General features: G+C 47.9%; 1 protein-coding gene across 1 annotated transcript in view; it reads right to left on the bottom strand.

Annotated features, from left to right (window-relative positions):
• Positions 1 to 27,012, bottom strand: part of dntt (deoxynucleotidyltransferase, terminal) — a gene marked incomplete at both ends in the record, with an annotated part of 68,792 nt that overhangs the window by 20,569 nt on the left and 21,211 nt on the right. The window contains 4 exons of the mRNA XM_079280647.1: positions 8,532 to 8,615; positions 9,039 to 9,287; positions 21,313 to 21,415; positions 26,585 to 26,717. Of these exons, the coding sequence (XP_079136773.1) occupies positions 8,532 to 8,615; positions 9,039 to 9,287; positions 21,313 to 21,415; positions 26,585 to 26,717 (569 nt within the window). The remainder of the gene's footprint in view (positions 1 to 8,531; positions 8,616 to 9,038; positions 9,288 to 21,312; positions 21,416 to 26,584; positions 26,718 to 27,012) is intronic.

Genomic DNA, 27,012 nt, shown 5'->3' with positions numbered 1-27,012 from the left:
CTACTGCACTGAGTTATTGACTCCTTTATGAGGATAAACATTAAAAACAAAAAAGAGCATTAATCCAATACTGAATGCACGCTCAAACCACTAACATACTGCACAAAGGCTGTGACAAAAGAAACTATCAACACACTAGAGGGAGCCTAGAGGAAGGAAGGGAAGAAAAAAAAGAAACTTGAAATCAATTGCTGCTGCTGAAAATAGAACAGCAATTACCAGTGCAATGTTCCTGGAATACTCCACTTCCGCAGCAAAAATAAACAGTGACGATGATTCGACTTGTAATTCACTTAGTGTGCTTAATGAAATGCTACATATTGTTTGTACCTGTGTAACACAATGTAAAAAACAAACTTTCCTCCGGCTCACGCCTCCGTGCTGACACTCAGCCCTCCTCAGCTACATTTCATGTGAATATCATGAAGATGCACAGCAGGAATGGGTGCGTGTCTTATTGTAGCTATTGATATTTGCGCTCCTTGTTATTGGTTTCTGACAACATGGCCGACAAACAGGAATAATTTAAGGTTTTTCTCGCTTATTATGAGCTGCATTGGATCAAAACCCTCAGCTAATGGTTCACTAATGGAAACACAAATGGTATTGAAGTAGCATGAAATTGCTGCATGTTTCGAATTAGTCCGGGATCATATTTGTTCTTTTATGATCAAAGGCAGAGGGGCTGGTGGTTGGGATGCTACGTTCAGTGTGACTCGGTACGCTGGAGAACGGTGCCACTATGTTCTGCTACAGCCTGAGAGAGAGAACTGCAGCTCGTGTGGTTTAGAGGCCAATGCGTTTGCTCATCTGTGTGTGTATTTGCTTCCTTCCCTTGGTTCTCCTCTCTCGATTTTTCTGAACCGCAAAGCCCTTCTTCATATTACCACCAACTAGAATCACCTCCTCGCAGTTGTACATCTCCAGCCAACCAGTCACAGTTCACATCCACGTCTGTCAAAAAATGTCATCACTCTTTTATCGTATTTGTGGGAAATTGGCATAAATTGGCATATGAATTATTGAGCTGACCACTAAATTGCTATCAGTTCAACCACGAGTGCAAGTGGAGGTTTGTGCCAAAGTTGAAGAAAAATATCACTCAATGCGATTCCTGTGAATGGGACGGACAGGAGGTCACAGTGACCTTGACCTTTGACCTTTAAAATCAAATCCGTTCATCCTTGAGATCGGGTGGACGTTTGTGCCAAAGTTTGTGCCCGAGAGGCGTTCCGGACATATTGCGTTCACGAGAACGGACCGGACGGACGTACAGACAAAGATTCTTTAAAGATTCGGTAATGCATCAGTCAGTTGTTTAACAAGCTCCAATAAGCAGAAGAAGACACTCAGCTAGCCGCTAGCCTGTAGCGAAAGTTATGGATGAGTTTTTAAAAAGAAAAAAATGAAGACGACAGTGGTGCCATACCCCCCAAAAGTCTAAATGTGTGCAATCCTGACTGTCTTAAGTACGGCTTTGTGAACGGAGGCAACGAGGCAGAGCCGAGTGCTCAGTGTGTGGAATGTGAGCTAATCCTACCAAACGAAGCACTGAAGCCTTCAAAAATAAAGCGACACCAAGCGACGAAACATCCAACGCTCGTGGGAAAGTCTGTTGGGCTTCTTGCTGTGTATGCAGGTTTACATACACATGATAATAAATGTCTTTGTGATCATCACATTCTATCATCTCATTTATTTGACAAGGGTTTTGCCTGTTCAACTCCGCGATCCCCTCCCCTTCCGTTCCTACGGCTTGTTTGCGCAAACTACGTCACAAAACATGTCCGTGTTTGGTATCCCAGCATGCCCAAAATCCTCATCTTTGCAAAGAAATCATCGATTTTCTTTCATTTCTTATGGATTTTTCACAAAAGGAGCCCACACACACACTGTCCAAAGTCGCCATAACCGCTGCAAGTCGTATCTTGCAGCATTTCGACGGAAAAAGACACATTACAGACCCGACAATGTGCTAGCGGATGTTACCATGGAGCTACTGCCTTCAGAAAACAATATTACTTATAGTACAAACCTTATCTTCCTCTTCTATAAGCCGTCAACCAACGTATAACCTTGCGTAACTGAACTCCCTGCATACTCTATCAATTTGCAAAGGCTAAAAATAAAAGGAAAATAATATAATATCAGAAAGGGAGAAACACCTTTAGTGTGTCAGAATATCATGTGGTTACCATGTGTCCATTTGGGTCTCCAAATGTCCTTTTAGAGCTCCGCCTGGATCTCTTCATGAAGAAACACTCTAGAATGGTCATACTTTGTCCAATTCTTCAAATTTGAGGCAGTTGTTCACTGATAGTGTAGTTACAGCCCTATACTGTCCTTTACCTGTACAGATACAGCCACCGGCAGTTATTTATACTGAAAGATACTTTTTTATTTTATGCGGACAAAAATCTTAAATTTTTACTGACTCCAAAGGCCCACTGCTCTGTTTCTGTATGACCTACAGGTTGTCTGACACTTTTGATGCATATAGTCAGAGTGGTTCAGAAGCTACAGCCATTTTAATTTGGGAATGTCATTTTAGGCGGTTTTGCTCCAAAATAGGGGTGGAGTTCAACAGGTAACAATATAGTTATTGAATACAAATCAAACCAAAAGTGAGATCAATTAGTTAAACTAATAGTGTTAATATTTGAATGGGCCCCGCCCGGGACCCTTTGTACTTGAAAAGTTGGGTCATAAAGGTTAAGAAACCCTGGTATAGTATATTGTACAAATGGATTGACTTTGGTTGAAAGCTTATGGCCACCAAGCACTGAATGAACTGGGTCAACTTCTGACCTTGAAAAACGTCCCAACGCAGCCCTCCCTTTTCAAGCGCACGGGTCTGTTCATCTGCCTCCGTTAATTAGAATTCTCACTGTAAGAACAGACGTGCCACCAAGGTCGAGGTGAAACGTTTGCAAATGTGAACGGTAAGTGAGCAACCTTCCCCCGCCTACTCCGCACATCACTCCATTGAAATAAAAAAAAAAGGCTAATTTCCCAGCTCTCCCAGCCTGCCAGCAGGATGTTTGGAGGACGGGGGCCGCACCTTCCTCGGGCCCACTTGTCCGTCACAAGGCGCGCTCAGGTATGTGTGTGTCTTACAGTATGTGACGCCCCGAGGGTCCTTGTGCCGCCATCCGCTAAATTAAACCTCTCCTCCCCCTTCCGCTGCTTGCTGAGAGGGGGGGGGATAGAGCCAGCCAGCCAGCCAGCAGGCCGGCCGGCCAGCCAAGGGAGCGTTCGTCACCGCCGCTCCCCAAAGCCCAGTGCAATTGCCCCGTTATTGTCCACTCATCCACTGCTCACAGGGTGGGGGGTCGAAAGAGCTGTGAGCACTCTACATCTGAGATATCGTAATTTGACAGTGAGCCTCGTATTAAATTCTGCTGTTTCCCCCGGCGGACAGAGAGACAGAGAGAGAGAGAGAGAGAGAGAGAGAGAGAGAGAGAGAGAGGTAGCACAAGAAAGAAACGCTCTTCCCTGTGATCACTTATTAAATTAAACATTTTATGCTCGTCAGGGAAAATTGGGCTAGCATCTGCTGTTCATTTATGTATTTTTCTAATGTTAAAAGGAATCTCCTGTGGACCCTCATGCTTCTGTAAATGTCTCGAACAGATGGGCCCTTTTTTAACACACACAAAGCGTAGTATTGGTAGAAACAATAAACTATTTGAAACTTTTTTTTAATGTAAATGTGTCGATCTTTTATGCGATTACAGCATATTTAATTATATTTGGGATCCCAGTCAACACGTGTGAACTTTATGTGCTGCTTTCAGCCCAGATATTCAGGAAGCTTTCACTGCTACGATACAACTGCACTTCAACAGCTAGAAACATTTCAATTGTTTTGCCCAGAAACCTATGAAGTCCAGAATGTAATTTTAATTTCAGCAATAAATATTCTTGGAAGGTTGTTAGATAAGAACAATATTGAATGCAATATGATATTGCATTCAATCTTTTGTATTTATTGAAGTGCTAAAAGTGAAATAAAATGAAAGTAACAATCCTTTAATTTTACAACTATTTAAGAATAAAAGCTATTCATCAAATTTGTCATTTACAGACCTGAAAATGAAGAGGAACCCTGAAGTCTCTTACGTCGGCAAACAGTAGATCCTCGATAACGGCAGAACAGAAACACCATCTGTTTAAGACTGATATAATATCAAATAATAACGTCACGTCATGATGAAGCAATGTGTATCATTCAGAATGGAGCACACTTGACATGATGTTTCACCACTTTCTCTGTTGCATATATCAGGAGTACAACCAACAGGAAGAAAGATTTTGTTTTCCAATCACCTTTTTATGATCTTCATTCAGTCTGTTTCAGTTTGGTTTTTCTTTCAGCCAATTGACAAATATTTCATCCATATTTATACATAAATATAGTAAATATAGATTGTTTTCCCATCTCTTATTTATTTTCTATGTCGGTTGCCAGTGGAAATATTAAGGTTTTCACACAAATCACAAGAATTGTTTTGCTAATTTAATACAATTGTTTAAAGAGCAATGCGGGAGGTGTATCTATATATAAATCCATGTGTCTGATTGTCTATTCCTGCTCGGAGCATACACGAGATCAATCATGTAAAACTTTGCTGCAAGTTGCAGTACGTCACTTGATAAGTCTCTTTATTGCTCACATTTTATGACTCATAAGTTGCCTTTATAGAGCAGTCTTAAGTTCAATTCTTATCAGTTTGATAATACAATTCCTGGTTTCATTGATATATGTATATATTATACAACAAATGATCACATTGTAAATCTAGTGTAGAGTAGATTTGAGAATTCTAAGATGTCAAAAAGTAATTTTTTTATCTTCATAATTAATATTACTGGCAAAATGCTGTACTTCGTATAATATTTAGTCACTTGAATACACATCAGAGTGTGGTGTAGAGCCGGAGGAGTGTCAGGGGAGAATATGAATGGTCCTCTCATATCAGTAACTGTGCTTCAGCACTAAAGCCAGGACATCTACGCTGCCTTCTGACCAGAACCTCATTAATCACACTCCTACAGATGACATAGAGTAATTACCCTGTGAGAGAGACACACATACTGACACACACCCTCTCACACCCCGCAGTGCGTAGCACACAATTTATTCACGCGGGAGCAAACGACAGCGAACCGCATTTGCACGGAGTTGTTTTTAAGAAGTTGTGCTTTGGTTTGCAGCCTGGGAACCAGCGGAGCCGCACCGATGAGAACTCAAACTCTGCGCACAGAAATACGCACAAAGACTGGACTTCAAGGGTAGATCCTGCCACACATGGAGGGGTTTTTTCTTTTCTTTCTAGGTGTTGGGCAGGTCATGGATCCCTCCTGCCCAGGGAGGGAGTCAGTCTGTCTGGGCATGATGAAATCCTCCACCTGTCCTCATTCATCAAGCCCGCTACACGTATTAATTATCACAAACCTTCAGACTTACAGCAGAGGACACACACACACACACACTCACAAACCCGCCTCCCTCCCCCGCCACCACCTCAGACCTACAGTTAAAATTCAACTGTGGAGGCCACACACTGATGCTGGCTGTAAGTGCCTGTGGCACTACAAGTCAGCGGAGTGTTTCCAGAGGACGCCTGGATGTCAGTTATTGCTCGCAGGGTGTCCCGACCCCAACCTCACACTGGAGGTGCAGCCATATCGATCACGCCGGGGTGTGAATGATTTCCTGGTTTGGCAGTGGCCGGTCGCGAGCACAAACCGACTGACTCGGTGGCTTCTTCGTTTGAAAAACAACACCCTCTTCCACAGCAGGAGCGCTTTCTCGGAAACCCACATCTGCATTTGGGTACCGGACCACAAGACGTCAGGGCCGTCGCTGTCTGATACTGTGAGACTGGAAGGCATTTTTAACATGTCACGGTAGGAAAAGCACAGGTGTGAATAATAAAATCAGTCACGGCTGAATTCCATTTCGCTGCTCCAGTTTCAGGGTCCTGGTGTTACAGACACCTGAATAGAACAGAGCCGGAGTTAAATGTTAAATGTGCCTCAAAAATGTCTGCTGCTACAGCATTCATGCATTCATTCATACAGTGAGCATGCAGTCGTCCCCAGTGTGGCTGCAACTATCAGTACTTTACAGCAATGTAGCAATGGACGATGGGAAAACAATGTGAGGGATGAGTCATCACCTGAACCTGCAGCTCACCTTCGGCTTCACGGAGCTCTGAAGTGAGTTTTGACTCACTGTTCAGCTGTGCGACTCGCCGCTTTACTGTTTAAGTTCACTCTCACCGCTCTCAGTGTTTCTTTTGGCAACAATCTCTAAAAACCCACGGTACACTATGTGTTTAACACCAAACAGCAGGCGGACAAAGTGTAAGTGAGCGGCTGGTGAACTTAGTGGAGCATATAGATGCTAAAGAGTCATGTTCCCTCAGGAGCTGGTTGAGACCAAAAACGGAGCAAAAAGAGAGACGATGTTGGGTTTGCATTCATGAGGTGGCCAGAAACTAGTTTCAAAATATTAATAACCAAAAGCCCAAGAAGATATCTTCACATTGCTTTGTCTGACCAACAATTCACAACCTGCAGACTTCACATCTCTGAGAGAACGTTTGGCATTTGTGCTTCGACAAATGACTGAACAATTTATCGACAGTCAAAACTGCAAGAGATTTATCTTTTTGTCAGTCGTCCAATGAATTCATGAACTAATTGTTTCAGCACTAAGTGGAAATCGTTCTTTCAAATACCAATGCAGAAATTATACAAATGATACACAATAATATCGATTGTTGCTATTTCTGGTGTTTTCACTCTCTGTCTGTGTGCAACAATCGAATAACAGAAAACTACAAAAGAACAAAATGACCATATGAGAAGTGCCTCTCTGACAAACTGCCCGATCACAATGGTTCTTCAGAAACAGTGAAAACAGAAAATGGATTTTCAGTTTGTGATTTAGTTCCTTTTCGGGCCTCCTTATTACCTTGACGGTGGTTATAAAGGAGCCGAAGTATTGGTCACTGCCGGTTTAGAGGATTTGGCGACAGGAGGAGAGGAGAGCAGAGGAGAAAACGTCGAAGGCCATACAAGCTTAGCTTAGCATCTCAACGTGGCGGTTCTGAGAGCTGTGCTCCTCGTCCCGCTCCCAGCGCAGGCTGTAGTGTGTTCATTATGTTATGCGAGGCTTTACAAGCGCGAGGAACTCCAGCTGTTAACACCCGTCTCCTGACACCCATAAAGCCCCGCGTTGTGGGGTCATTCCCTGTAATTGGTTTGGATAATGTTCCCACGATGGACCAGAACCTGCACTTTCAGCTGTTTCGCTGCTGGTCCTCCAGTGTCACCTGTGTTTCGAATAACATCGTTTACACCTGCGCAAGCAGTCTGTGTGACAGTGAGTGCTTCACACTGCAAACATGGTGCGCATGAGCCCCGAGTCATCGTGTCTCCGTGTGACGGTTGTCCAGCTCCCTCCCACGACGAGACGAGGACGCCCCATGAGCCTGTTCTTAATTGGGAGATCATTAGCCTGAGTATTAGCCCTCTAATCTTCTTTTAAGCATTTTATAATAAGACGGAGACCAGCTTGTATCCAGTGAGAGCTTTCTGAAGCCGACCAGATTTAAGTCCTCTAAATGACCGTCTTTTGGTCTTTAGCGGGGATGTCTCCCGTTTATAATCAGACGCCAGTCCTCATCGCTCCCCTGTCTCTCTGACACGAGCGGCGCCCAATCTCTCCGACACCACCGGCCAATTAGACGGGTCGCGGAGAAGATGGAAGCTCCATTACCGCGCCATCGTCGAACCAATTACCGTCGGTGAGCGTCGGACGAAAAAGAAAAGAAGACAAAGAACGGGGAGGGACACCCCTCCTCTCCTGCCCACGGAGAACAGAGGGATCGTTGAGTGCAGGCAGTGGCGGCAGGACAGTTGATTGCTCTTCATTACCTTAATTGCGACTGTGATGTGCGGGATTCTGTCCGGATGTACGTTAAGCTTTCTGCTGACCTTGAAACGGGCCTGTGGAAGCGATGGCGCTGGTTAAGTGAGCGAGCGAGAGAGAGAGAGAGAGAGAGAGAGAGAGAGCGAGAGAGAGAGAGAGAGAGAGAGAGACAGAGAGAGAGAGAGAGAGAGAGAGAGAGAGAGAGAGCGTGCGTGTGTGCTTGGCCTATTTCCCTGCACTTCTACAATCTCCGCCAGGCTAATAGCTCACTTTCAAGAATCATCTGTTCTTCTTCAAAGTGCTCGACGTGCCTTCTTACCGCATCAGACTCCAGCGAAGGTTTTATCCGGAGGAATGTGTGTGCGTGTTTTTTTGCGCATGCTCTGCCCTTGCATTTGAAGAAACACCATCTGAGTCGGCTGGTTGTGTATAAAATCTGTCAGGAAGCTGCCACCCGGCGATCCCGGCGACTCTGACCTGTGTCACCCCCCGAGGGGACTGGCTGACGGGACACCACGCTGACAGGGTGTCTCTCCTGTCGATCCGCCGCGCCGATTGATTGTGTACCTAATGCTGCACTACGTACCTTGGTTTTGTCGTACAGGGCGTGGTTGTCCAGAAGCATCCCTCGCTTCCCTCGAGCGAACCTCCTCAGGTCTCTCTCAAACTGCTGTGGAAGAAAAGAATCAATGGTCTGAAACCAAATATCTATTTCACTTATCTGTTTTTTTATGGCACTGACAGGAAATAGGGTCGCCTGAATGCATATTTTCTTCCTGATAGACAAAGAAGGTATTTTCATGTCAGACATTTTTACATAACATTGCACACTTGCCTTTGTATTGACTTTTTCATATCTTTCAAATCTCCTTGAAGGTGGTTGTTGTCTAAAAAGTATGTCTCCATAGAGCCAGACAGACTACCTGGACCTCGACCTTGTTCTATTACATGGCGGCGGCGCACACAAGACATGATCGATCATAAAAGACAGCACACTTCTACATTTGTCCTGCTTCTTTTTTTTTACCCAATGGATTCCACCTGCAGCTACTGCTCACTGTCACTCGGCCTGTACTGTATAAATCCCTCATACCCTGGAGCCGGTCCAGCCCAGGAGAGCGAAGGCGTAATGATCCATAGGTGGCGACACCAGGTCCACGCGCACTGCCCTCCAGCCCCTGACGTCCCCCTCGGCACTGTGGAGACCCCCTTCCACTCGGCGGCCCTCCAGCCGCAGGATCAGGAAGCACTTCGCAAAGTGGTCCATGGCCTCAAACCTGTGATTGGGCAGCTTCGCCACATCGAAGGTGGAGGCCTGGTAGTCACAGTACAGCAGAATGCCCTGGTGAGGGGAAAGTATTTTAGCATGGATGTTGGAGATTGTTTTCTTTATACAATAATCTTGACAACCAGTAATAGCAGTATTATTTGTAACACTCAGCTTAAATATAAACATAAAATTAAGTCAAAGTCACGCAATTATGGGAAGGCCTTTCTGCATGGGTCTTGGCGAGCGACTTTAAAGAGGCCAGTCTCTCTCGAGCACCCCGGGGGGGCCCTGACAGCAAAAACCCGGTCACCTTTCATCTTTAGCCCAGACTTGAGAAGCAGCCAAGAAGAGCCCGACTGTATCTGAGGATCAGAGGCTCATAGAAGGTAAAAAGCCCCGGCGTTTAATCTGTAAGCGAGGCGTTGAGCAGTCTCATCAATTCCAAAAGACAACATCATTCGGAGTGACGTCGTCTCTTCGTCCTGAACAAAAAGCACGGAGGGGTTTTTACCAGACTCGAGTTGCGCCTCGATAGCGTTGTGGTAATCAGCATGAGAGGATTGCCAGACTGACTGGCAGGAATTGAATGTTTAAATTTGTATATTAAATAGATGTGATTACTGGGATCCCGCTCAAACTTGGATCAAAAAGCACAATTACAGTAAAATGTTTCAATTAATGGGCGGATGTCACAGTATTTGTTCGGCGGACTGTCAAATTCACTTCTGTCCAGGCAATTAAAACAGCTTCTCTATTGTCACAGATAAGCTGCAGAAAGTCTGATGGTATTAATATATATTTAAGTAAAAACATTGTACTGGAAGAATTGGCTGAATATCGTCGGTGTGGAAGTGATTGCCAGTCTGTCGGACAAGGACGACTGTCCCACTGTCTGAACTAGAATTGAGCCATTAAACACACCAAAGCCTGTCTTTCTTATATTTGACAGGTTTGGAGCCGGGTAAAAAAAAGAAACGTGGGACCATTTGTGGCCTAATGTTGAATGTTCTGGATTCATCCGGAGATCATTTCACACAAATAGTTTCAGTGCTGTGGTCCTTAAAGAAGCCCGACTGCCATCCTCACAAAGCGTTTTTGTTTTTGTTTTCCATGAGCAACTTTCTTTCGAGCCAGGAACTTGAAAATCTTAGAGATAAAAGGCGGCTTAGATGCAGGCCTGGAGGTGTTGGAAATGGCTAAGTCGAGGTTATGTTTCTTTAAGGGGAGACATCCCAGACAGAAACACAGATTTTTATGCACTGGTCCATTTTGAGATGTCTTCTTTCAGACTAGTGGAAAGGAAACGTCCAAAACACACATTCACGGGTTTGTTTTACTTCTTTGTCTATTTGCGTCTGTAGATTTCTCCTTGAATTTAGGACCTAAATTCACCAAACGTCAGCATTAGATAATGCATCCTATGCATATTTAAACATACTATTTTTGAAAAAACTTATAATAGGAAATATTATTATCTTCATGGTGATTTCTAGTACTTTTTTTTTTTTTTTACAAAATTGGATATTTGCCATCTTAAAACACTGACTGGAGGAATTTTCCTGGGGAGGATGTAGTGGACTGGTGAATGCTCTGATCCAAAATCGAAAATTCCCTATCCAGGAAAGTGAACAGCAAGGTCCTGGGTGTACAGTAGAGAATGCAATCTGCATTTACCCATTGATGGCAGAGGCTGACATACAAGGTGCCGCTTGCCTTTCAGATTCTAATCATTCAGAAACAGATGGCACAGCAATTTGGGCCCCAGGGACACTTCGACTGGAGGAGCCGGGGATCGAACCTTGATCTTCCGATTAGTGCTCGACCCAGCCATCCTATACTCTGTAAACTTCAGATTCCCCGCTGTAAAAACAAGTTCTTGGTTTATGTGGATGTCTATGCCGCTGATGATGATCAACATGTCTACTCAGTATCCCTGTGTATTTGTATTTATATGGTCATACTCAGCAGCTCTTTCTTTTATCTGTCATTATATTTTTTTATACACTTTGGAAAAGTCGGACATCAGTGACTCGTGTTGTTGGACTTCTATTCCACTTCACGACATCTCCCCTCCCTTTACTGTGCTGTATATCTATGATATTTCTATGTAGTGTAATATGTCTTTATGTAAAACCAAAAGCCCTACGGGGGTAAAAATCCAGTCGAAGTCGCTATGAAGATCAGCTAAGAGTCCGGCCTTGTCAGGATCCAGGATTCCCCTGTCTGTTGTGGTGTGCCATGTGCTCTGTTTGTCCTCTGCCTTCAGACACCTCCCAGGGCCGCACCCTTAATCGTGCACGGCTGAGGACACTCAAGCTGATCACCTCCTGCAGCCTGACACACCAGACTCAGGGCCCCTTAATGAGTAGCCTGCCACTATATAAACTCTGGTCCTGCAGTCTGGGAGTGTCAGGTCGTACCGTCTTCAACCCGCTGAAACCCTGTGGATTACACTCCACGGCTCTGCCCTCCTTGTGTTTGTGGATGCGCTCCGCCGCTCTGCTCTCGTTGTGGTCTACGGATTACACTCTGTCGACTCCAGTATCGAGCCACGGGACTTCACGCCGTCAACTCACCAGCCCTCCAGTGTCGAGCCACGGGACTCACACCATCGATCTGTCAACTCTCCAGTGTCGAGCCACGGGACATCACACTGTCGATCTGCCACTCGGGTGTCGGACCACGGGCTCCACACCTGCACCCACCTGTCTATAAATAAAACCTGTTTAACATTCACTTCTGTCTCCTGTGGTCTTGCGTTTGGGTCCTATCTGTGAACTCCCGTGACAGAACGACCTGACCATAATGGACCCAGCAACCACAGGAGCAGCTACGCTGGCCGGATATAGCACGCAGCTGGAGGCACACCAGCAGAGGCTCATGGAGATGCGTCAAGCCCTGCAATCCATGGAAGCTGAGGTCTCTGAGGGGGACCCAGCAACCACAGGAGCAGCTGCGCTGTACAGCACTACCAGGCTGCTGGAGGAGACGAGACGTTCCCTGGCGAAGATGAGACGCTTCGCTGCTGAGGTTTCTCGGGTTGGCTGGTGCGGGCAGGAACTAGCCCGGACAGTCAAGTCTCCACCAGTTCCAGCACCCGCACTATTCCCGCCTGTCCTCGCTCCGCCGGTCTGGGAATCCCCCGTGGCGGCTCCGAGTCCCTATGATGGAACACTGGGGAAGTGTCAAGGCTTCCTGGTGCTATGCCAACGGGTGTTTGACCGACAGCCCCTGACTTTCGCCTCAGACAGGTCCAAGGTGTCTTACGTGGTCTGCTTACTGCGGGGAAGGGCTTTGGACTGGGCCATGTACACAGTGAGCAGCGACCAGCCTAATACTGTGGGGTATGTGGACTTTGTGACTGCTCTGATGAGAGTTTTTGACCCTCTGGGGAACTCTGAGTATAGGGTCAAGCACCTTCTCAGCCGGAGACGGAGCCATGCAAGGGTAGCGGAACACTCGGTGGCCCGGTCGACTCCGGCTCCCCGTAGTCAGACTGCATTGCAGCCAGCTCCTGTTCCTGTCACCTCGTCACCACAGCCAGCTCCGGTTCCTACTGCCTCTGCGGCACAGCTTGCGCCAGTCCCGGCCGCCGCCGTCTCCGTACCGCAGCGACCTCCAGTCCCGGCCGCCGCCGTCGCAGTGCAGCAGCGACCCCCAGTTCCCGCCGCTGCCGTCCCGGAGCAGCAGCAACCTCCAGGTCCCGCCGCTGCCGTCTTGGAGCAGCAGCGACCTCCAGTCCCGGCCGCCGCCGTCGCAGTGCAGCAGCGACCTCCAGTCCCGGCCGCCGCCGTCGCAGTGCAGCAGCGACCTCCAGTTCCCGCCGCTGTCATCCCGGAGCAGCAGCAACCTCCAGTTCCCGCCGCTGTCATCCCAGAGCAGCAGCGACCTCCAGTCCCGGCTGTCGCAGTCGCAGTGCAGCAGCGACCTCCAGTTCCCGCCGCCACCGTCCCGGAGCAGCAGCAACCGCCAGGTCCCGCCGCTGCCATCCCGGAGCAGCAGCGACCTCCAGTTTCCGCCGCTGCCGTCCCGGAGCAGCAGCAACCTCCCGGTCCCGCCGCTGCCGTCGCAGTGCAGCAGCGACCTCCAGCTCCCGCCGCTGCCGTCCCAGATCAGCAGCGACCTCCAGTTCCCGCCGCTGTCATCCCGGAGCAGCAGCGACCTCCAGTTCCCGCCGCTGTCATCCCGGAGCAGCAGCGACCTCCAGGTCCTGCCGCTGCCGTCCCGGAGCAGCAGCGACCTCCAGTCCCAGCTGTGGTCTCGGAGCCGCAGCTATCCCCGGACCTCGCGGCCGCGGAGCCAGAGCCGCTCGCTGGTCCTGCCACCGCAGCTCCAGTTCCTGCCGCCGCAGCTCCAGTTCCTGCCGCCGCAGCTCCAGTTCCTGCCGCCGCAGGGCCAGCGCCAGTTCCTGCCGCCGCAGCTCCAGTTCCTGCCGCCGCAGCTCCAGTTCCTGCCGCCGCAGCTCCAGTTCCTGCCGCCGCAGCTCCAGTTCCTGCCGCCGCAGGGCCAGCTCCAGTTCCTGCCGCCGCAGCTCCAGTTCCTGCCGCCGCAGCTCCAGTTCCTGCCGCCGCAGGGCCAGCTCCAGCTCCTGCCGCCGCAGCGCCAGTTCCTGCCGCCGCAGCTCCAGTTCCTGCCGCCGCAGTCCCAGTTCCCGCCGCAGCGCCAGCTCCAGTTCCTGCCGCGGCCGCCTCTACGCCAGTTCCTGCCGCCGCAGCGCCAGCTCCAGTTGCTGCCGCCTCTACGCCGCAGCCCGCTCCTGCCGCCGCAGCGCCAGCTCTAGTTCCTGCCGCTGCCACCTCTACGCCGCAGCCCGCTTCAGTTCCTGCCGCCTCAGCGCCGCAGCCCGCTCCAGTTCCTGCCGCCTCAGCGCCGCAGTCCGCTCCAGTTCCTGTCGCCGCCTCCGTGCCGCAGCCTCTCCCACACCCGGCCGCCGTCCCAGAGGCGCAACGACCTCCAGTTGCCGTCTCTGAGCGGCAGCGACCTCCAGTGCCCGCTGCCGTCTCTGAGCAGCAGCGACCTCCAGTGCCCGCTGCCGTCTCTGAGCAGCAGCGGCCTCCAGTGCCCGCTGCCGTCGCGGAGCAGCAGAGACCTCCAGTACCTGCCACTGCGGCACCAGCATCCTATTCTCCAGAGCCTTTCCGCCCGCCCGGCCGCCCGCCGGAGCACCCGGGGCCGGAGCCCTTCCGCCCGCCCGGCCGTCCGCCGGAGCACCCGTGGCCGGAGCCCTTCTGCCCTCCCGGCCGTCCGCCGGAGCACCCGTGTCCGGAGCCCTTCTGCCCTCCCGGCCGGCCGCCGGAGCACCGGGGGCCGACGCTCTTCGGTGGCCCCGTGGCGGGTCAGATCCTGTCACCCCTCCTCCGGACCCCCGCCACCCACCCTAGTCGGCCTTATAGCTGTGGGGACATCCCTCCTCCGGACCCCCTCCACCCGCCCTGTGTTGGGTCTTGTGTTACGTCTGGAATCCGTGCCTTAAGGGGGGGGGTACTGTCAGGATCCAGGATTCCCCTGTCTGTTGTGGTGTGCCATGTGCTCTGTTTGTCCTCTGCCTTCAGACACCTCCCAGGGCCGCACCCTTAATCGTGCACGGCTGAGGACACTCAAGCTGATCACCTCCTGCAGCCTGACACACCAGACTCAGGGCCCCTTAATGAGTAGCCTGCCACTATATAAACTCTGGTCCTGCAGTCTGGGAGTGTCAGGTCGTACCGTCTTCAACCCGCTGAAACCCTGTGGATTACACTCCACGGCTCTGCCCTCCTTGTGTTTGTGGATGCGCTCCGCCGCTCTGCTCTCGTTGTGGTCTACGGATTACACTCTGCCGACTCCAGTATCGAGCCACGGGACTTCACGCCGTCAACTCACCAGCCCTCCAGTGTCGAGCCACGGGACTCACACCATCGATCTGTCAACTCTCCAGTGTCGAGCCACGGGACATCACACTGTCGATCTGCCACTCGGGTGTCGGACCACGGGCTCCACACCTGCACCCACCTGTCTATAAATAAAACCTGTTTAACATTCACTTCTGTCTCCTGTGGTCTTGCGTTTGGGTCCTATCTGTGAACTCCCGTGACAGGCCTACATTGAGGGGGTACTATTAACTGTATCGTATGATCACAAAGTCATTGATGTTGAAATCAAAAACAGCCTCTTTGAAATGTTTAGCAAATCACGTCGACACTGAATACAATCATTAAATCTGCTTGGTGATCAAATCAAGAGCAAAATCAACTTGATTAGTAACATTTAGCGTTAAAAAACGTGTAACTTTTGATTTGGCTGTGGACAGAGAAAGCCATATGGATGTGGATGCCAGTAAAAGGACATGGACCGCTGTGCCAACATCTGCTCAGACTTGTCATCGGGCTAATTTGGGCTGGGAGTGGTGGGGGGGGGGAAGGGGGGATGGCTGAGCATCCAATAGAGAGATGAGCCTTCAGTCAGCCATAGTAGATGGCTGAAACCCATTCCCTAGTAAATGGTTCCACTCCACCGATAATGGAAATCTCTGCCAAGTAAGATGTCAGCGTGTTGAAGAGAAGAGAAGGAGAGAGGGCCACTGATGAGAAACAAAGCCGAGTGTAGAAAAGAGAGTGAAATGGAGTGAGTCCGAGGGAGTTCCAGAATATAGCGATCAACCTGCGAGAGACAAAGTGAGAAATAGGTGGACGAGGAGATAGCGGGGAAAGACAGAAAAAGGATAGAGAGAGAGAGAGAAAGAGAGAGAGATAGAGAGGGGGGAAAGAAAGACAAGAGTCCGTGAATTGATTTCCTCCGAGGCTCGGCCCGGCTGATTGGGCCTCCTCCCTGGATGCAGCAGCGTTAAGGCGATTAAGATCACAAATTGTCAATTTAATTCCAGCACCCGGACGTAACTGTTGGGATGCTACTCTCCTCTCGCTGGCCATAAATCGGACGCACTCCCCTTAAAGAGCAATAATTGGGGGAGCGAGCTCGGCGAGTGGCGGGCCCTGCCCGTACGGCCAATGACTTGAGGTTAATCACAAAGCATTAAACACCGAGTCAGCATGCCCCAGAGGGCACTGGGGGGAAAAAGGTAGTGAAAAATCCGAGGTGGCACTCGGAAAGCAGATCTCAAAGAAAATCGCCTCCTCGCTCCTCCACCTTCAATCATCTTTGGGGATGGACTCGTTTGTTGCAGGCAAAAAAAGAAAATTCTTGACGTCTGCTCCGCCTCTGCAATTACCGATAACCACTAACCTTCCAATATCGGGCGGGGAGATGGCTTCTTAAAGTTCCCTTTACGTCTGGTAATAGCCTCGCTAAAGGCAGCGACGCTTCCCACTCAGATAATGAGGCCAGGAAGACGGCATAAAAAGCACTCGAACACTCACTAATCTGAAATTAAAATCCCCGCAAGCCACACATGAGACAAGTTGTGGGAGAAGGTCCGCGAGCACGAGACCGCAAAATGGAGGTCACAAGACCGCTAAGCACCTGAAAGAGGACGCCCTTTGTTCCACGAGCTTTGCGGCCCTTACAGGCGCGTGCACACACACACACACACACATACAAATCCACCATGAAAACAGGATGTCATGAAGTTCCCCGTCTCAGCATCGCCCGGGGCTGTTTAGCCCTACAGTGCTCTGTAATCATCTCCCACGCAGCAGGTAATGTCAGCGAGCATCTGAGAGTAAGCTTATTCCACCAGAACTGTTTACAGAGAGAATTACAGAGAAGATCATCTTTCCCCCAAAAGCTTTGCCTCTGAGCGCTGGGGGGGAAAAGGAAGAGTCAAGTGAACATGACTTTTGAAATTGTGATTGAAAAAAAGCTTTCTCTTCGATGATTTACTTTGTATTTGACGGGGGAGTGATGAGTGGTCGCGTCCTCCTGCGTCGATGCAGAGGACAGACGGGAAGTTTTCAGGGACGCCGGGGGCCTCCGATCTCATCTCGCAATCTCTCTGACTCACACAGAGAGAGGAAGAGAGAGAGAGACTTCAGGAAACCCTGCCTCCGAGTCGAAGATTAGCGCGCGTTAGCCCCGGGCCGTTTGAACTGCGCTTCCGCTTTGATTTCGCAGCTCCGCCAGGAATGAAAGAGACTGATTGCTGAAATTAAAGCGCAGCGGGTCCGTGCGTGTGTCAAAAGTGGTCGCTGTTGCTGTCGCTGATGTTATTCAAATCGGAGTGCGTCTGCATTCAACCGCGGAAGAGTGGAAAAAGTCTCTGCTCCGTGTCTGCACAGACTCGGTCCAGACGCAGAACAATGAGGCCCGGGGCTGAATGGCATCATAATGGCGACGATGGGCGCGCGAGGGCCCCATCCTTCAGAGAGCGGCACTTATACAGTATTTAGAGACAGCGGTGATAGATGGACGGAAGATGAAACATGGCTCTCTCCCGCTCTCCGTCGCAATTACCAGGGCCAAGCTGAATCTCATCCGTCTGCCACGGGAGCTCGGTGGCTGACCTTGCCTCTGCCCCCGAGTTATGCTTTCAGAATATCAGCAGGAGGAGGAAAGGGAGATAAAAAAAAGGAGATGAACCCGTTTTTGCAAGGACGTTTCTAGATAGATGTATTTTTAACTCCCTGCAGGCTGGAGGGGGACGACGACGACTGCCTGTGATATTAGGCCTGAGTGAAGACTGGGCTGCACCTCAGGGTGCTTGATTGCAGATGACAAGGTTACGCGACTTAGAGTCAACCTCTAGCGACCGGCAGTTAATCATTGTCTCTTGTGTCCTCGTCCCCGCAGACCTGCCCCCCCCCCCCCCCCCCCCCTGTCTGCACCCCTGCACTCCATCCAGCCTGCGAAGGAAGAAAAAGCTTCCGGTCGTACCTTGAAGCCTTTTCAGAAACACCTGCCCCGCCTCCCATCCATCCTACCTCCTCCGTGTCCCCCTGCACATCCGCCCTCATCCCCGCTCACCTACAGTGGACATCGAGCGGCTGCAAGAGGCGAGAGCGGCCCGGCGACTGGCCGTGCGGCGAGTGGGCGGTAATTATCATCAGCGATGGACCGCGGAAGGAGCGGATGCATGCGGAGGTGTGGACGGATGGAAGGATTTCTTTTTAAATGCGGTTGATGACAACAACAAAAAGAAGGAACAAAAAAAAAGCTGAGACTAGACGGCGCGGTCCTGCTCTTCATCAGACAAATCTCATGACTCTTTGCTGCTCCGCGTTTATTTGAGGGAGAAAACTGTGTTGACAAATCCTCTCCCTTGTTTGTTTTTGCCATGTACTGTACACTCTTTGTAAGGGATGTTGCCCGTAACTCATTGGCGTTGGCCTGTGGAGATCCAGTTGTGCTGTAACATTTAGTTTCGTCACGTTCAGTGGAAAGAGATCAACCGTCTGTGTGGCAACAATATGGACTTTACATATACCGACATGTTAGCAGCTCTATTTGATGTGGTTATCTTAAAAGACTGGTTTTAGATTTTAAACTAAATAACGTATAACTATCAAACACGCCACGTGCACAGTGAGCTCCCAACCACGCAGGGATCCACTCGAAGCGTGACGACACTGTGATAATGGGGCGTAAAATCCACGGTTCTTGTTCTGCGCAAGTTGCTTTTTCAAGTCCCGTCTTAACGGGAGGCGTTTCAGCGGTTTTTTTCAGGTGACCGGAACGACTGAACTGCTTCTGTTTGAATCTATACGGCTGTTAAGACGCCGATGAGTTGGTTGGGCACGTGCTGCTTCGGGTACCGGCGAGGGACGATCAAAGACGATCCAGAAAGGTCCAGTTAAGAGTTACAGAGGAATGAGTCAATGTCACCTCACTGACCTGTGAACACGTTGTGTCTGTAAAACAGCGCCGCTTTGTGTCGACACAGTTTGAGATAACCAATTGTAATGATGACAATCAACAGAGAAATACAGCAGAAGAGCCTTTTGGATGCCTCGGCCGACCAATCACGTTGCATTTCACATCCATTATTTTATCCTTTTAGACTCCTTTGGCTCCTTATGGGTTAAATGAGATGTGATGAACATGTTTATCGAATGGTCGTGTGAATCTACTTCAGCTTCAAAGGGGGCACGACAGAAACAGAATCACTGCTTTCAGGTCTGCTGATCTTCAGGAATCTCAAACGGCGCGGGTCATTATGGATGAAAAACAACCACTTAACATGTTCTATTTCAATCAAAAGATTGAATTCTTTACTGTCATAGTTACCTAACTGCACATCCAATCCATGTTTGCATAACTGAACTTGCAGACATTAAAGTGTCTCTGCTTTTTCCTCCTCTTGCACACTGTTATGGGAAAATATGTCATAGTCTTATGCTTTAGGGTTAAAGAATGTAAGTCTTTAGAAGTGCAGGCACCAAACCGTGTTGCTAAATGATTCTGGTAAGTTTCGAATCCAGGTGTCTTGTTATCTGTTATCTTGTGAATTGTTATCTTGTGAATTGTTATCTTGTGAATTGTCATATTGTGCATTGTTTCTGTCTTCAAAGACGGGGACACACAGGGGTCATGATTGCGGTATTTCCCTTGATGGGCATCAGCTGAAGGGCATGACCCTCTGCAGGCATATATGATGGGTGATGGTAAAACTGGCTTATTACGTCTCTGCATACTGTGACTTAACTCTTTGACCAGGTCACAGTGACATCAAAGGACGCATCTGACTGGGTGTATCCATGGTTTATTGTGGGGCAAACTGATAACAAAGGGATTTGTAAACAGGCCTTATAAGCACCTTCAGGTTATCGTAAAGACAGGACACTGTGCTTCAAAGGAAACACATCTGCTTTGACTGGTTTCCTTCTTCTGTTTCTTCTTGTTTGCGAACCAAGGTGACAGCATGCTAGCTGAGTATAAATGTCCGTGCATTTAACTGTGTCGTCAGAGCACCTCTCGCAGATGACGGTGATGTGTCTGTGAGACTGTGTTCTCTTTGCTTGCAAGCAAATAAATTGACTATTACAACTTTGATCGTTCATCCAGACTCTGTTTCATTTGACATTGATAAGAAACACTTTAACTCTTCTCCCGACTTTTCATAGAAATATTCCACAACAACACAACAAATCTTTTTTGTAATCTTCAGATTTTTCCCTTCCGTTTAAATGCAAACTGATATTGATATTGCCGTTCGCGTCTCATCTTGCAGAGACCAGAAAGCTGGACGAGGTGATATGCGGTGGTTGTTAAAAATGAACGTGCTGGACTCCTGTTTGCACAATTGTGATGAAGACCTCGGTTTAGTGTAATTAGGTAAATGTGTTTACATGAGTTGTAATCGGACACTTCTGGAGCGCGCTGATATTTGTCACATTACTGAGATATTAGCAGCAAATAACTGTCATCATTTGAGTGCAGCCAAAAATCAAACCATTACGTGCAAGTAAACATAAGCTGCCTTTAACATTGTCGACCACTCCGTGTGTGTGACATTTTCTCACTGCTCTCGCTTTCCCTCTGCTTTAATCAGACGCCATCTGTCCGTCTCTCCTCCACATCCACCCTCTCCTTATCTCTCCTCCTCTCTTCACTGACGGATCCATGTTCCATCAAGGGGTCTCGAGAGCGGCCGGTGGTCCTTGAAAAGCCCAGCTAAAGGTTCTTAAAGTCACTTGCTAAATTGTAGCGATACGGTTCCCCCGTTCGATGCCTTGTTATCGAAACATACTGAAACAGAGATCTGTGCACGAAAAAATTGAGAAATGTACATTGAGAAATATGTGTGTCAGAGTTCGTGGTATTCATGCGGTGTAGAATCGATATCTGATTATGAACTTAAACTTTGCTACGTGGTGTTTTGTAGTTTTAGTGAAATGTATGTAAGATCTTCCCACTTTGCATCACTGTTGAACATACCGACTCTCCTGCACATATGACCTACTTTACTCTTCAAGTCAAACGGGTCCCATATTAGCAAGCTAGCGTTAGCTCTGGCAGCTAGATCCTCTAATGAAGTGCTCCGTTCATTCTATAAGGTTGTCCTCCTTTTTACCTCATCTATACAGCAGTTTCTTTCGTTCAGTGATTTGGATTTAAACCAGTAGTGCCTACCAATTCGATTTTATTATTTTCATTCTATTCATTTCATTCACATGATCATCATTGCTTTCCTTAATTGCAAAAAAAAAGGAACCTAAATACTTACTTTCTTTTTCAGTCCATCAATAATTTTGGGGAGCAAAGTCTCCTCCATCCCCAGCTCAGGTGTGGTCACGATAAAGTCTACATCATGACCGAACTCCTTCCCCCTGGAGAGAAAGACATAGCGCCGTTACTCATTCCCTGTGTGCAGGAGATAATGAATAAAATGATCTCTTAGTCACAGCCCTTAACTGATGAAGAGGGGAGGTGGCAGGCAGAGCTATTAAAAGCACATGCCATACTAATAGCATTGACTTTCTTTTTTTATTATTGTTATTATTCCAACAAGTAATTTGTCTTAAATTGTTAAATGTAAAAAGCTCTTTTTTTTGTTGCCTCAGTGGTGCAGCTTGAGATGATTGATGTCTAACTATTTCAGCAGCCCGTTCACTCACAGTGGATCGATTTGAGCTGGTTTATGATATCAGGGTTGAGTTTTGTTGATCTCTTTCAAATTCATGTTGTGACTTCTTAGAGGACAACACTATCAGAGTTTATGAGGCAGAGGGAAATGTAAACATTGGGCATTTGGTGGTTATTAAAATCATATTCCGAAAGTCAAATAAGTATGTTTTTAGCCACAGTGTCGGGAGGCTGCGGGCTTATAAGATCTGGAGGTGGTGCTCTGTTCATCTATGCTACCTTGCTGCACTCTCATACTGTGGTGTAACTGTAAAGCCACCCGTCTCCGAAGCTGACGTTTGTTGTCCATAACAACGAAAAGCTATCGTCATTTTCTTTTGTGCTTGTCAAATGACCACGGAAAACATTTCAATGTCCGCTTTACTTCTATTCAACTTCTGACAGGAGTTTAAACGTTTCCTACACATGGGATATCAATTGTCCTTGAAAGCATATTTATACTTCTATATTTGTGCTTTGGAGGTCTTTAGAGAGGAGCTGATCATAATTACTGAAGCCCACTCCCAACTCCACCTGCTGTTTATGGATTTCTCCTTCTTGCGAAACATCCGTCCTGCTCTGGCCAGTTCACCAGATTGGTCCATGCCGTACCGGAGTTGCGACTGCGGTCACCCTCCAGTCATCACAATTAACAATTGGCAACAAGCTTTTTCGACAGTCGAAAAGGGTAAAAGCGCAAGTGTGCGATGAAGTTGCCATCATTTCAAACTGACCATTACGAAATGACAAGGAGCGTTGGTGCACGGCAATGTGGCTGCAAAGAAGCCTCGGCTCCGTGTTTGAGCTGCCCTTGCCGCCTCTAACAGATGAATGATGGCAGCGAGAGCGAGGGACACTAAAAGAGCTTCTAAAGGTCACCGCGGCTAATTCAGGGAGCAAGGAAGTATTAGAAAACAGCCATTAGCGCTCCACAAGGCATGATAATGTTAATGGTTAGCGTGAGTGGCAGAGAGCGTGTACCATTGACGGGATGAGTGGCTGGCTGGCAGGTTCACTCAGCAGATCCTGCTCCAGCCACAGTCGTTTCATTAGTGTAATCCATTTGATTTCTCAAATAACAGCAGACGTGGGAGTGCTCGCTTGTGTTTCAGTGGTATTCATGTCGGCCTTTCTGTGAAAAGTTGACACTTCCTTAATGAGTTGACTGCTAGGACACAGCATCACAGATTTCCATCTGCTGACGGAGCGACTTTCCTCCGAACCCTCCAACACTTAATTGGCAAGGCTGAGATTCACTTCCAGCTTGTGCAGGGCGCTCAAGTTGTGAAGTGAAACCTCACCGCTGCGCTGGCAAAACTCACTCGAGTGCACTGCATAAACGTGTGCCGTGAATAGCAAAACAAAAAACTGAAATAAAAAACTTCCAATCATAACTTAAAAACAAGCTGATTTTCATATCGAGGCATGGGAAACATGGGAATTGGGGTTTATTTGAGGGGGAGACGCCGTAGCATTGCACTCCTCGGCTCCTTCTTGATCGCACCGGAGCATCAGTATGTGTCGGGTCTGTGCAGATTCAACCGCAGTCAGCGGAAAACTAGACACGTTCTCTCCGGCAGAGCGGGTGTTTTTCTTCTTCCCTGAACACTGTTTTTATACAGCGTGAGGGCATCCACTCCTGCTCAGCGGGAGATGTGGCTGGGAAGGTTGGGCTGAAAGTATTAGCTTTGATGTTCCGCCAGTGTTCCTTTAAATTAAGTGCAACAAAAGAGCAGAGCACTTGAATTTAGCCAGCCTACTATTTTATTGCGTGAGGGGAAATGCTAAATTATGAATTCCTTCAGCACAAAGCCCATAAAATATACATCGTTATATACAAACTTGTGTGGACGACACGGCGACATGTATAAATAATAGAGATGTGCGAAGTGTTGCTGCTGCTGGAAATTTCACAGGATGCATTTATTTGCAGTGAGGAGAGTTGAGCGGCAGTCAAAAGTGTCTGGTCAGGGAAATGACACAAGTTTGCTTTCTTAAAGAGACAGTTCACACCAGAATTTTAAAATTCATATTTCCCCTCTTACCTGCAGTGCTATTTATCAATCTAGATCGTTTTGGTGCGAGTTGCCAAGTGTTGGAGGTATCGGCCGTAGAGATGTCTGCCTTCTTTCTGATATAATAAAAAAACACATTTGAAAAACTCTACAGCAATTTGTCTTTACAGAAATCATTTCCCGGTTCCTCAAGATAATCCACAACCCTTGCTGTGAGCAGTTTCATGGAGGAACTATTTTCTTTCTACCGAACTACACCCGCCAACCAACCGTGTGTCCACGAGTAGATTCGCTTTCAGTTGGCGGGTGTAGTTCGGTCGAAAAAAAAATAGTTCCTACTTATCTTGAGTAACTGGGCCATGATTTCTGGAAAGAGATCGTGACCTTTGAGCACCACAAGCTGAGTGTCATAAAGTCACATTACATTGGAGAGAAGGCAGACAACTCCTTGGCCGATATCTCCAAAACTAGGCAGCTCGCACTAAAACAATCTAGATTGAGTAATAGCACTGTGTGTAAGGGGAGGAGTATGCACTTTGATTTTGGGGTGAACTGTCCCTTTAACATTCTTGCTGAAACAGAAAAACAAGGCGATAAGCAGGAAGACATGTCATAAAAATAAGAAAAAGTGCAAAGTGAATCACGATCGGACAGCTCATTTTGCTCTTTCCCCCTACAAGCGGATGATAGAGTTGTTTATAAAAAGCATGGCGCTCCGAACTCAACTGTTAAGAGTTATTCATCTTGGTTGTTGTTCGAGGGAAACAATGCAGCGGAGCTCAGGCCCTGTTTGAGGATGTGAGAGCAGACACCATTGGACCCCTCATCAGTGTCACTTTGAGTCGTATTCCAGACAATCTGATGTTAAATAAGATCCACTGCGGGGACTTGCCGGCTTCACGGCGAAATGAACACACACATTCCGCTGACACCGTGTGAGCCTTTCACACGCGGTGGCGGCAGAAGCTGCATTTCCGAGCTTAATCTATTTTTAATTCCCCCCCCCCCCCAACAAAACCGCTTTAAGACTTGTCACCCGCCTTCCACAGCTGTCCTTTCAATAATGTCAGCGGCGTCAACAAATCCCCGCCACGCTGTGTCCCTCTGAAGTGGATGACAGCTCGAGTTTACTGGAGCACGGCGCTTATTTCGTGGAACTTTTGTGTACGTTATCCAGAGATGAAAGATGTGCCGGAGCCGTGTGCACCTCTTTAAAGAGGTATATGGTGTGTGTGTGTGTGTGTGTACTCCATCTTTTGACGGCTGGAAATATGAAGCTAATAAGAGACTACATCACGCTGGAAATTAGAGGTAATTAACTCGAGCTTTGACAGGACTTTAGAAGGTAACATTTTCAAATATGTCATGCAGGAGAGAATTAGCGGGTTATTAGTGGTGCTGCTGGCATCTTAGAGAGCATAGGAACTATTTTGGCGTAATCGGCCGTATAGCGCCTCCCGCTGTGTTTAAGCCACGTCTGGAGATTCTGCTTTTCGGCGAGATAAAAGTAAATTACTTACTTCCCGACTGATAATGTACAAGTCATCTTTCTTCAATTATAGCTCCGCGTGATTCCAATTAGGTTTCACATAATTCTCCCCAAGCCTGCACCAAGTATGAGATGATGTAAACTCATCTCCCCGAGTTTGAAGCCATAAAAGCTCCCTTACAGGCCCCTTTACGCTTCGCAGCAGACTCCTGGCCCATAAATCCTGCGCTGTTCCTCCCTTTCATTCTTGATGTTAACATGAAGCTCTAATCGCTTTCCCCATCATCCCCTTGAGGAACAGTTATTTACATAATCAGATATCATTCCAGCTGTCATTTATCATTTTGGAGATTAGCGATATTGGGTTCAAGTTTTTAGTGGTTCGTACAAAACAGTCAACTTTACTGTTTCTTGTATACTAACTGCCAAACACAGTATAACATAAAGGTCAGCATATGCTGTCGGTAGAAAACTAAATGACGATGTAGAATGGAAGGAGACACAGCTTATGACTCTTCTCCACTGCTGTTACAATAGCTTAGCATTTTAGCTTCTGCGAAAGCTAATTCACAGAGCTCCCTGTTTTGCAGGAGTTACTTTGTCTCACTTTAGTCAGTGTAAGATCATTTCGTGCCAAACTTTTCCAAACTGGAATATCTTAGAATACAGCGAATATAGAAAAAGAAGGGAATTTCACAAGATGTTTAGAAACGTTAGGTGTGTAGCCGGCACTATTAAAGACCATCAGCTAAGCTGCGGCAGCTCTGTCCCCTGTTGAGAGGCAAGCGCCTGTCCTCACTGCCAGACTGCTTTTGAATTATTTAACCGCACACACCACTGGTTACGGCTGCATTTTTACAACACCACGGAGCAGAGTGCTCCGCGCTTACTCAGGCACATAAAAAAAAATAAAAAATGAGAGCAACACAAAGAGGTGGCGGCGGCCAGAGGCTCCGGCTGTGAGCAAATAGTTGCACTCAGTAGGTAGCTTTGCAAGAGCACTCACCGTGCACTCTGAGATTGGCAATGTAATGCAATTCAGCATCTTAATGTAAATGCTTACCATGTCGGGGACTGTCTGTTGTTTTGGGGTTTTTTACGAGCAAAGTGATGGCGACCGTGTGCTGTGTTGTCACGTCAACTCAATTGATCTACTGATTCATATCAACTGCCGTATGCACTGAAGCGCCAGCAGCTCTGATGCTTCTAAACCACACACTGTGACTGTGTGACAGTAGTTAGTCATGAGGAGGACTCAAGCAGACCTCTAGAAACGTTTATAATATCCATTCCCATCAACAGCGGAAAACAAGAATAAATGCAGGACAGGAAGTGCTGTTCCGTACCAACAGAGCGAGAGAGTCGTGTACCTGCGAAAGCCACCTGTCAGTGCTAGTACGGCGGACGGTGTGATCGCACAGGCAGCTCCGTCGATAATGTTCCTCAGGGACCGGGCCTCTGCTTTACTGACAGCCCTGGATATGTCTCCATAATGCAGAAAACCTGTGGGGACGAGAGCACGTGGTTATTAGTCTGGGAGCCAGCCATCAATCACAGCCATTTGCTCCTTGAGAAGTGGCAAGTCACGGTGAATTAAAAGTAAAGTCAAACGTGATGCGTTCTGCTGGCTGATGGAGGGCGACTTCGTGGTGCACGCCTACTGCAGACACAAGAGGATTCCAGCCAGTGTACATACTGAGCTGAAATTAGGATTGATGGATTGTTGGGTGTCTTGTTGATTTCATGCATCTCACTTTGTACTTTCTCTTTTTTTTCTCTGCGCTACATAAAAAGCTTA

This window comes from Melanostigma gelatinosum, assembly GCF_949748355.1.
Source record: "Melanostigma gelatinosum genome assembly, chromosome: 12".
Classification (NCBI taxonomy): domain Eukaryota; kingdom Metazoa; phylum Chordata; class Actinopteri; order Perciformes; family Zoarcidae; genus Melanostigma; species Melanostigma gelatinosum.
This window is presented reverse-complemented; position numbering and strand designations above follow the sequence as displayed.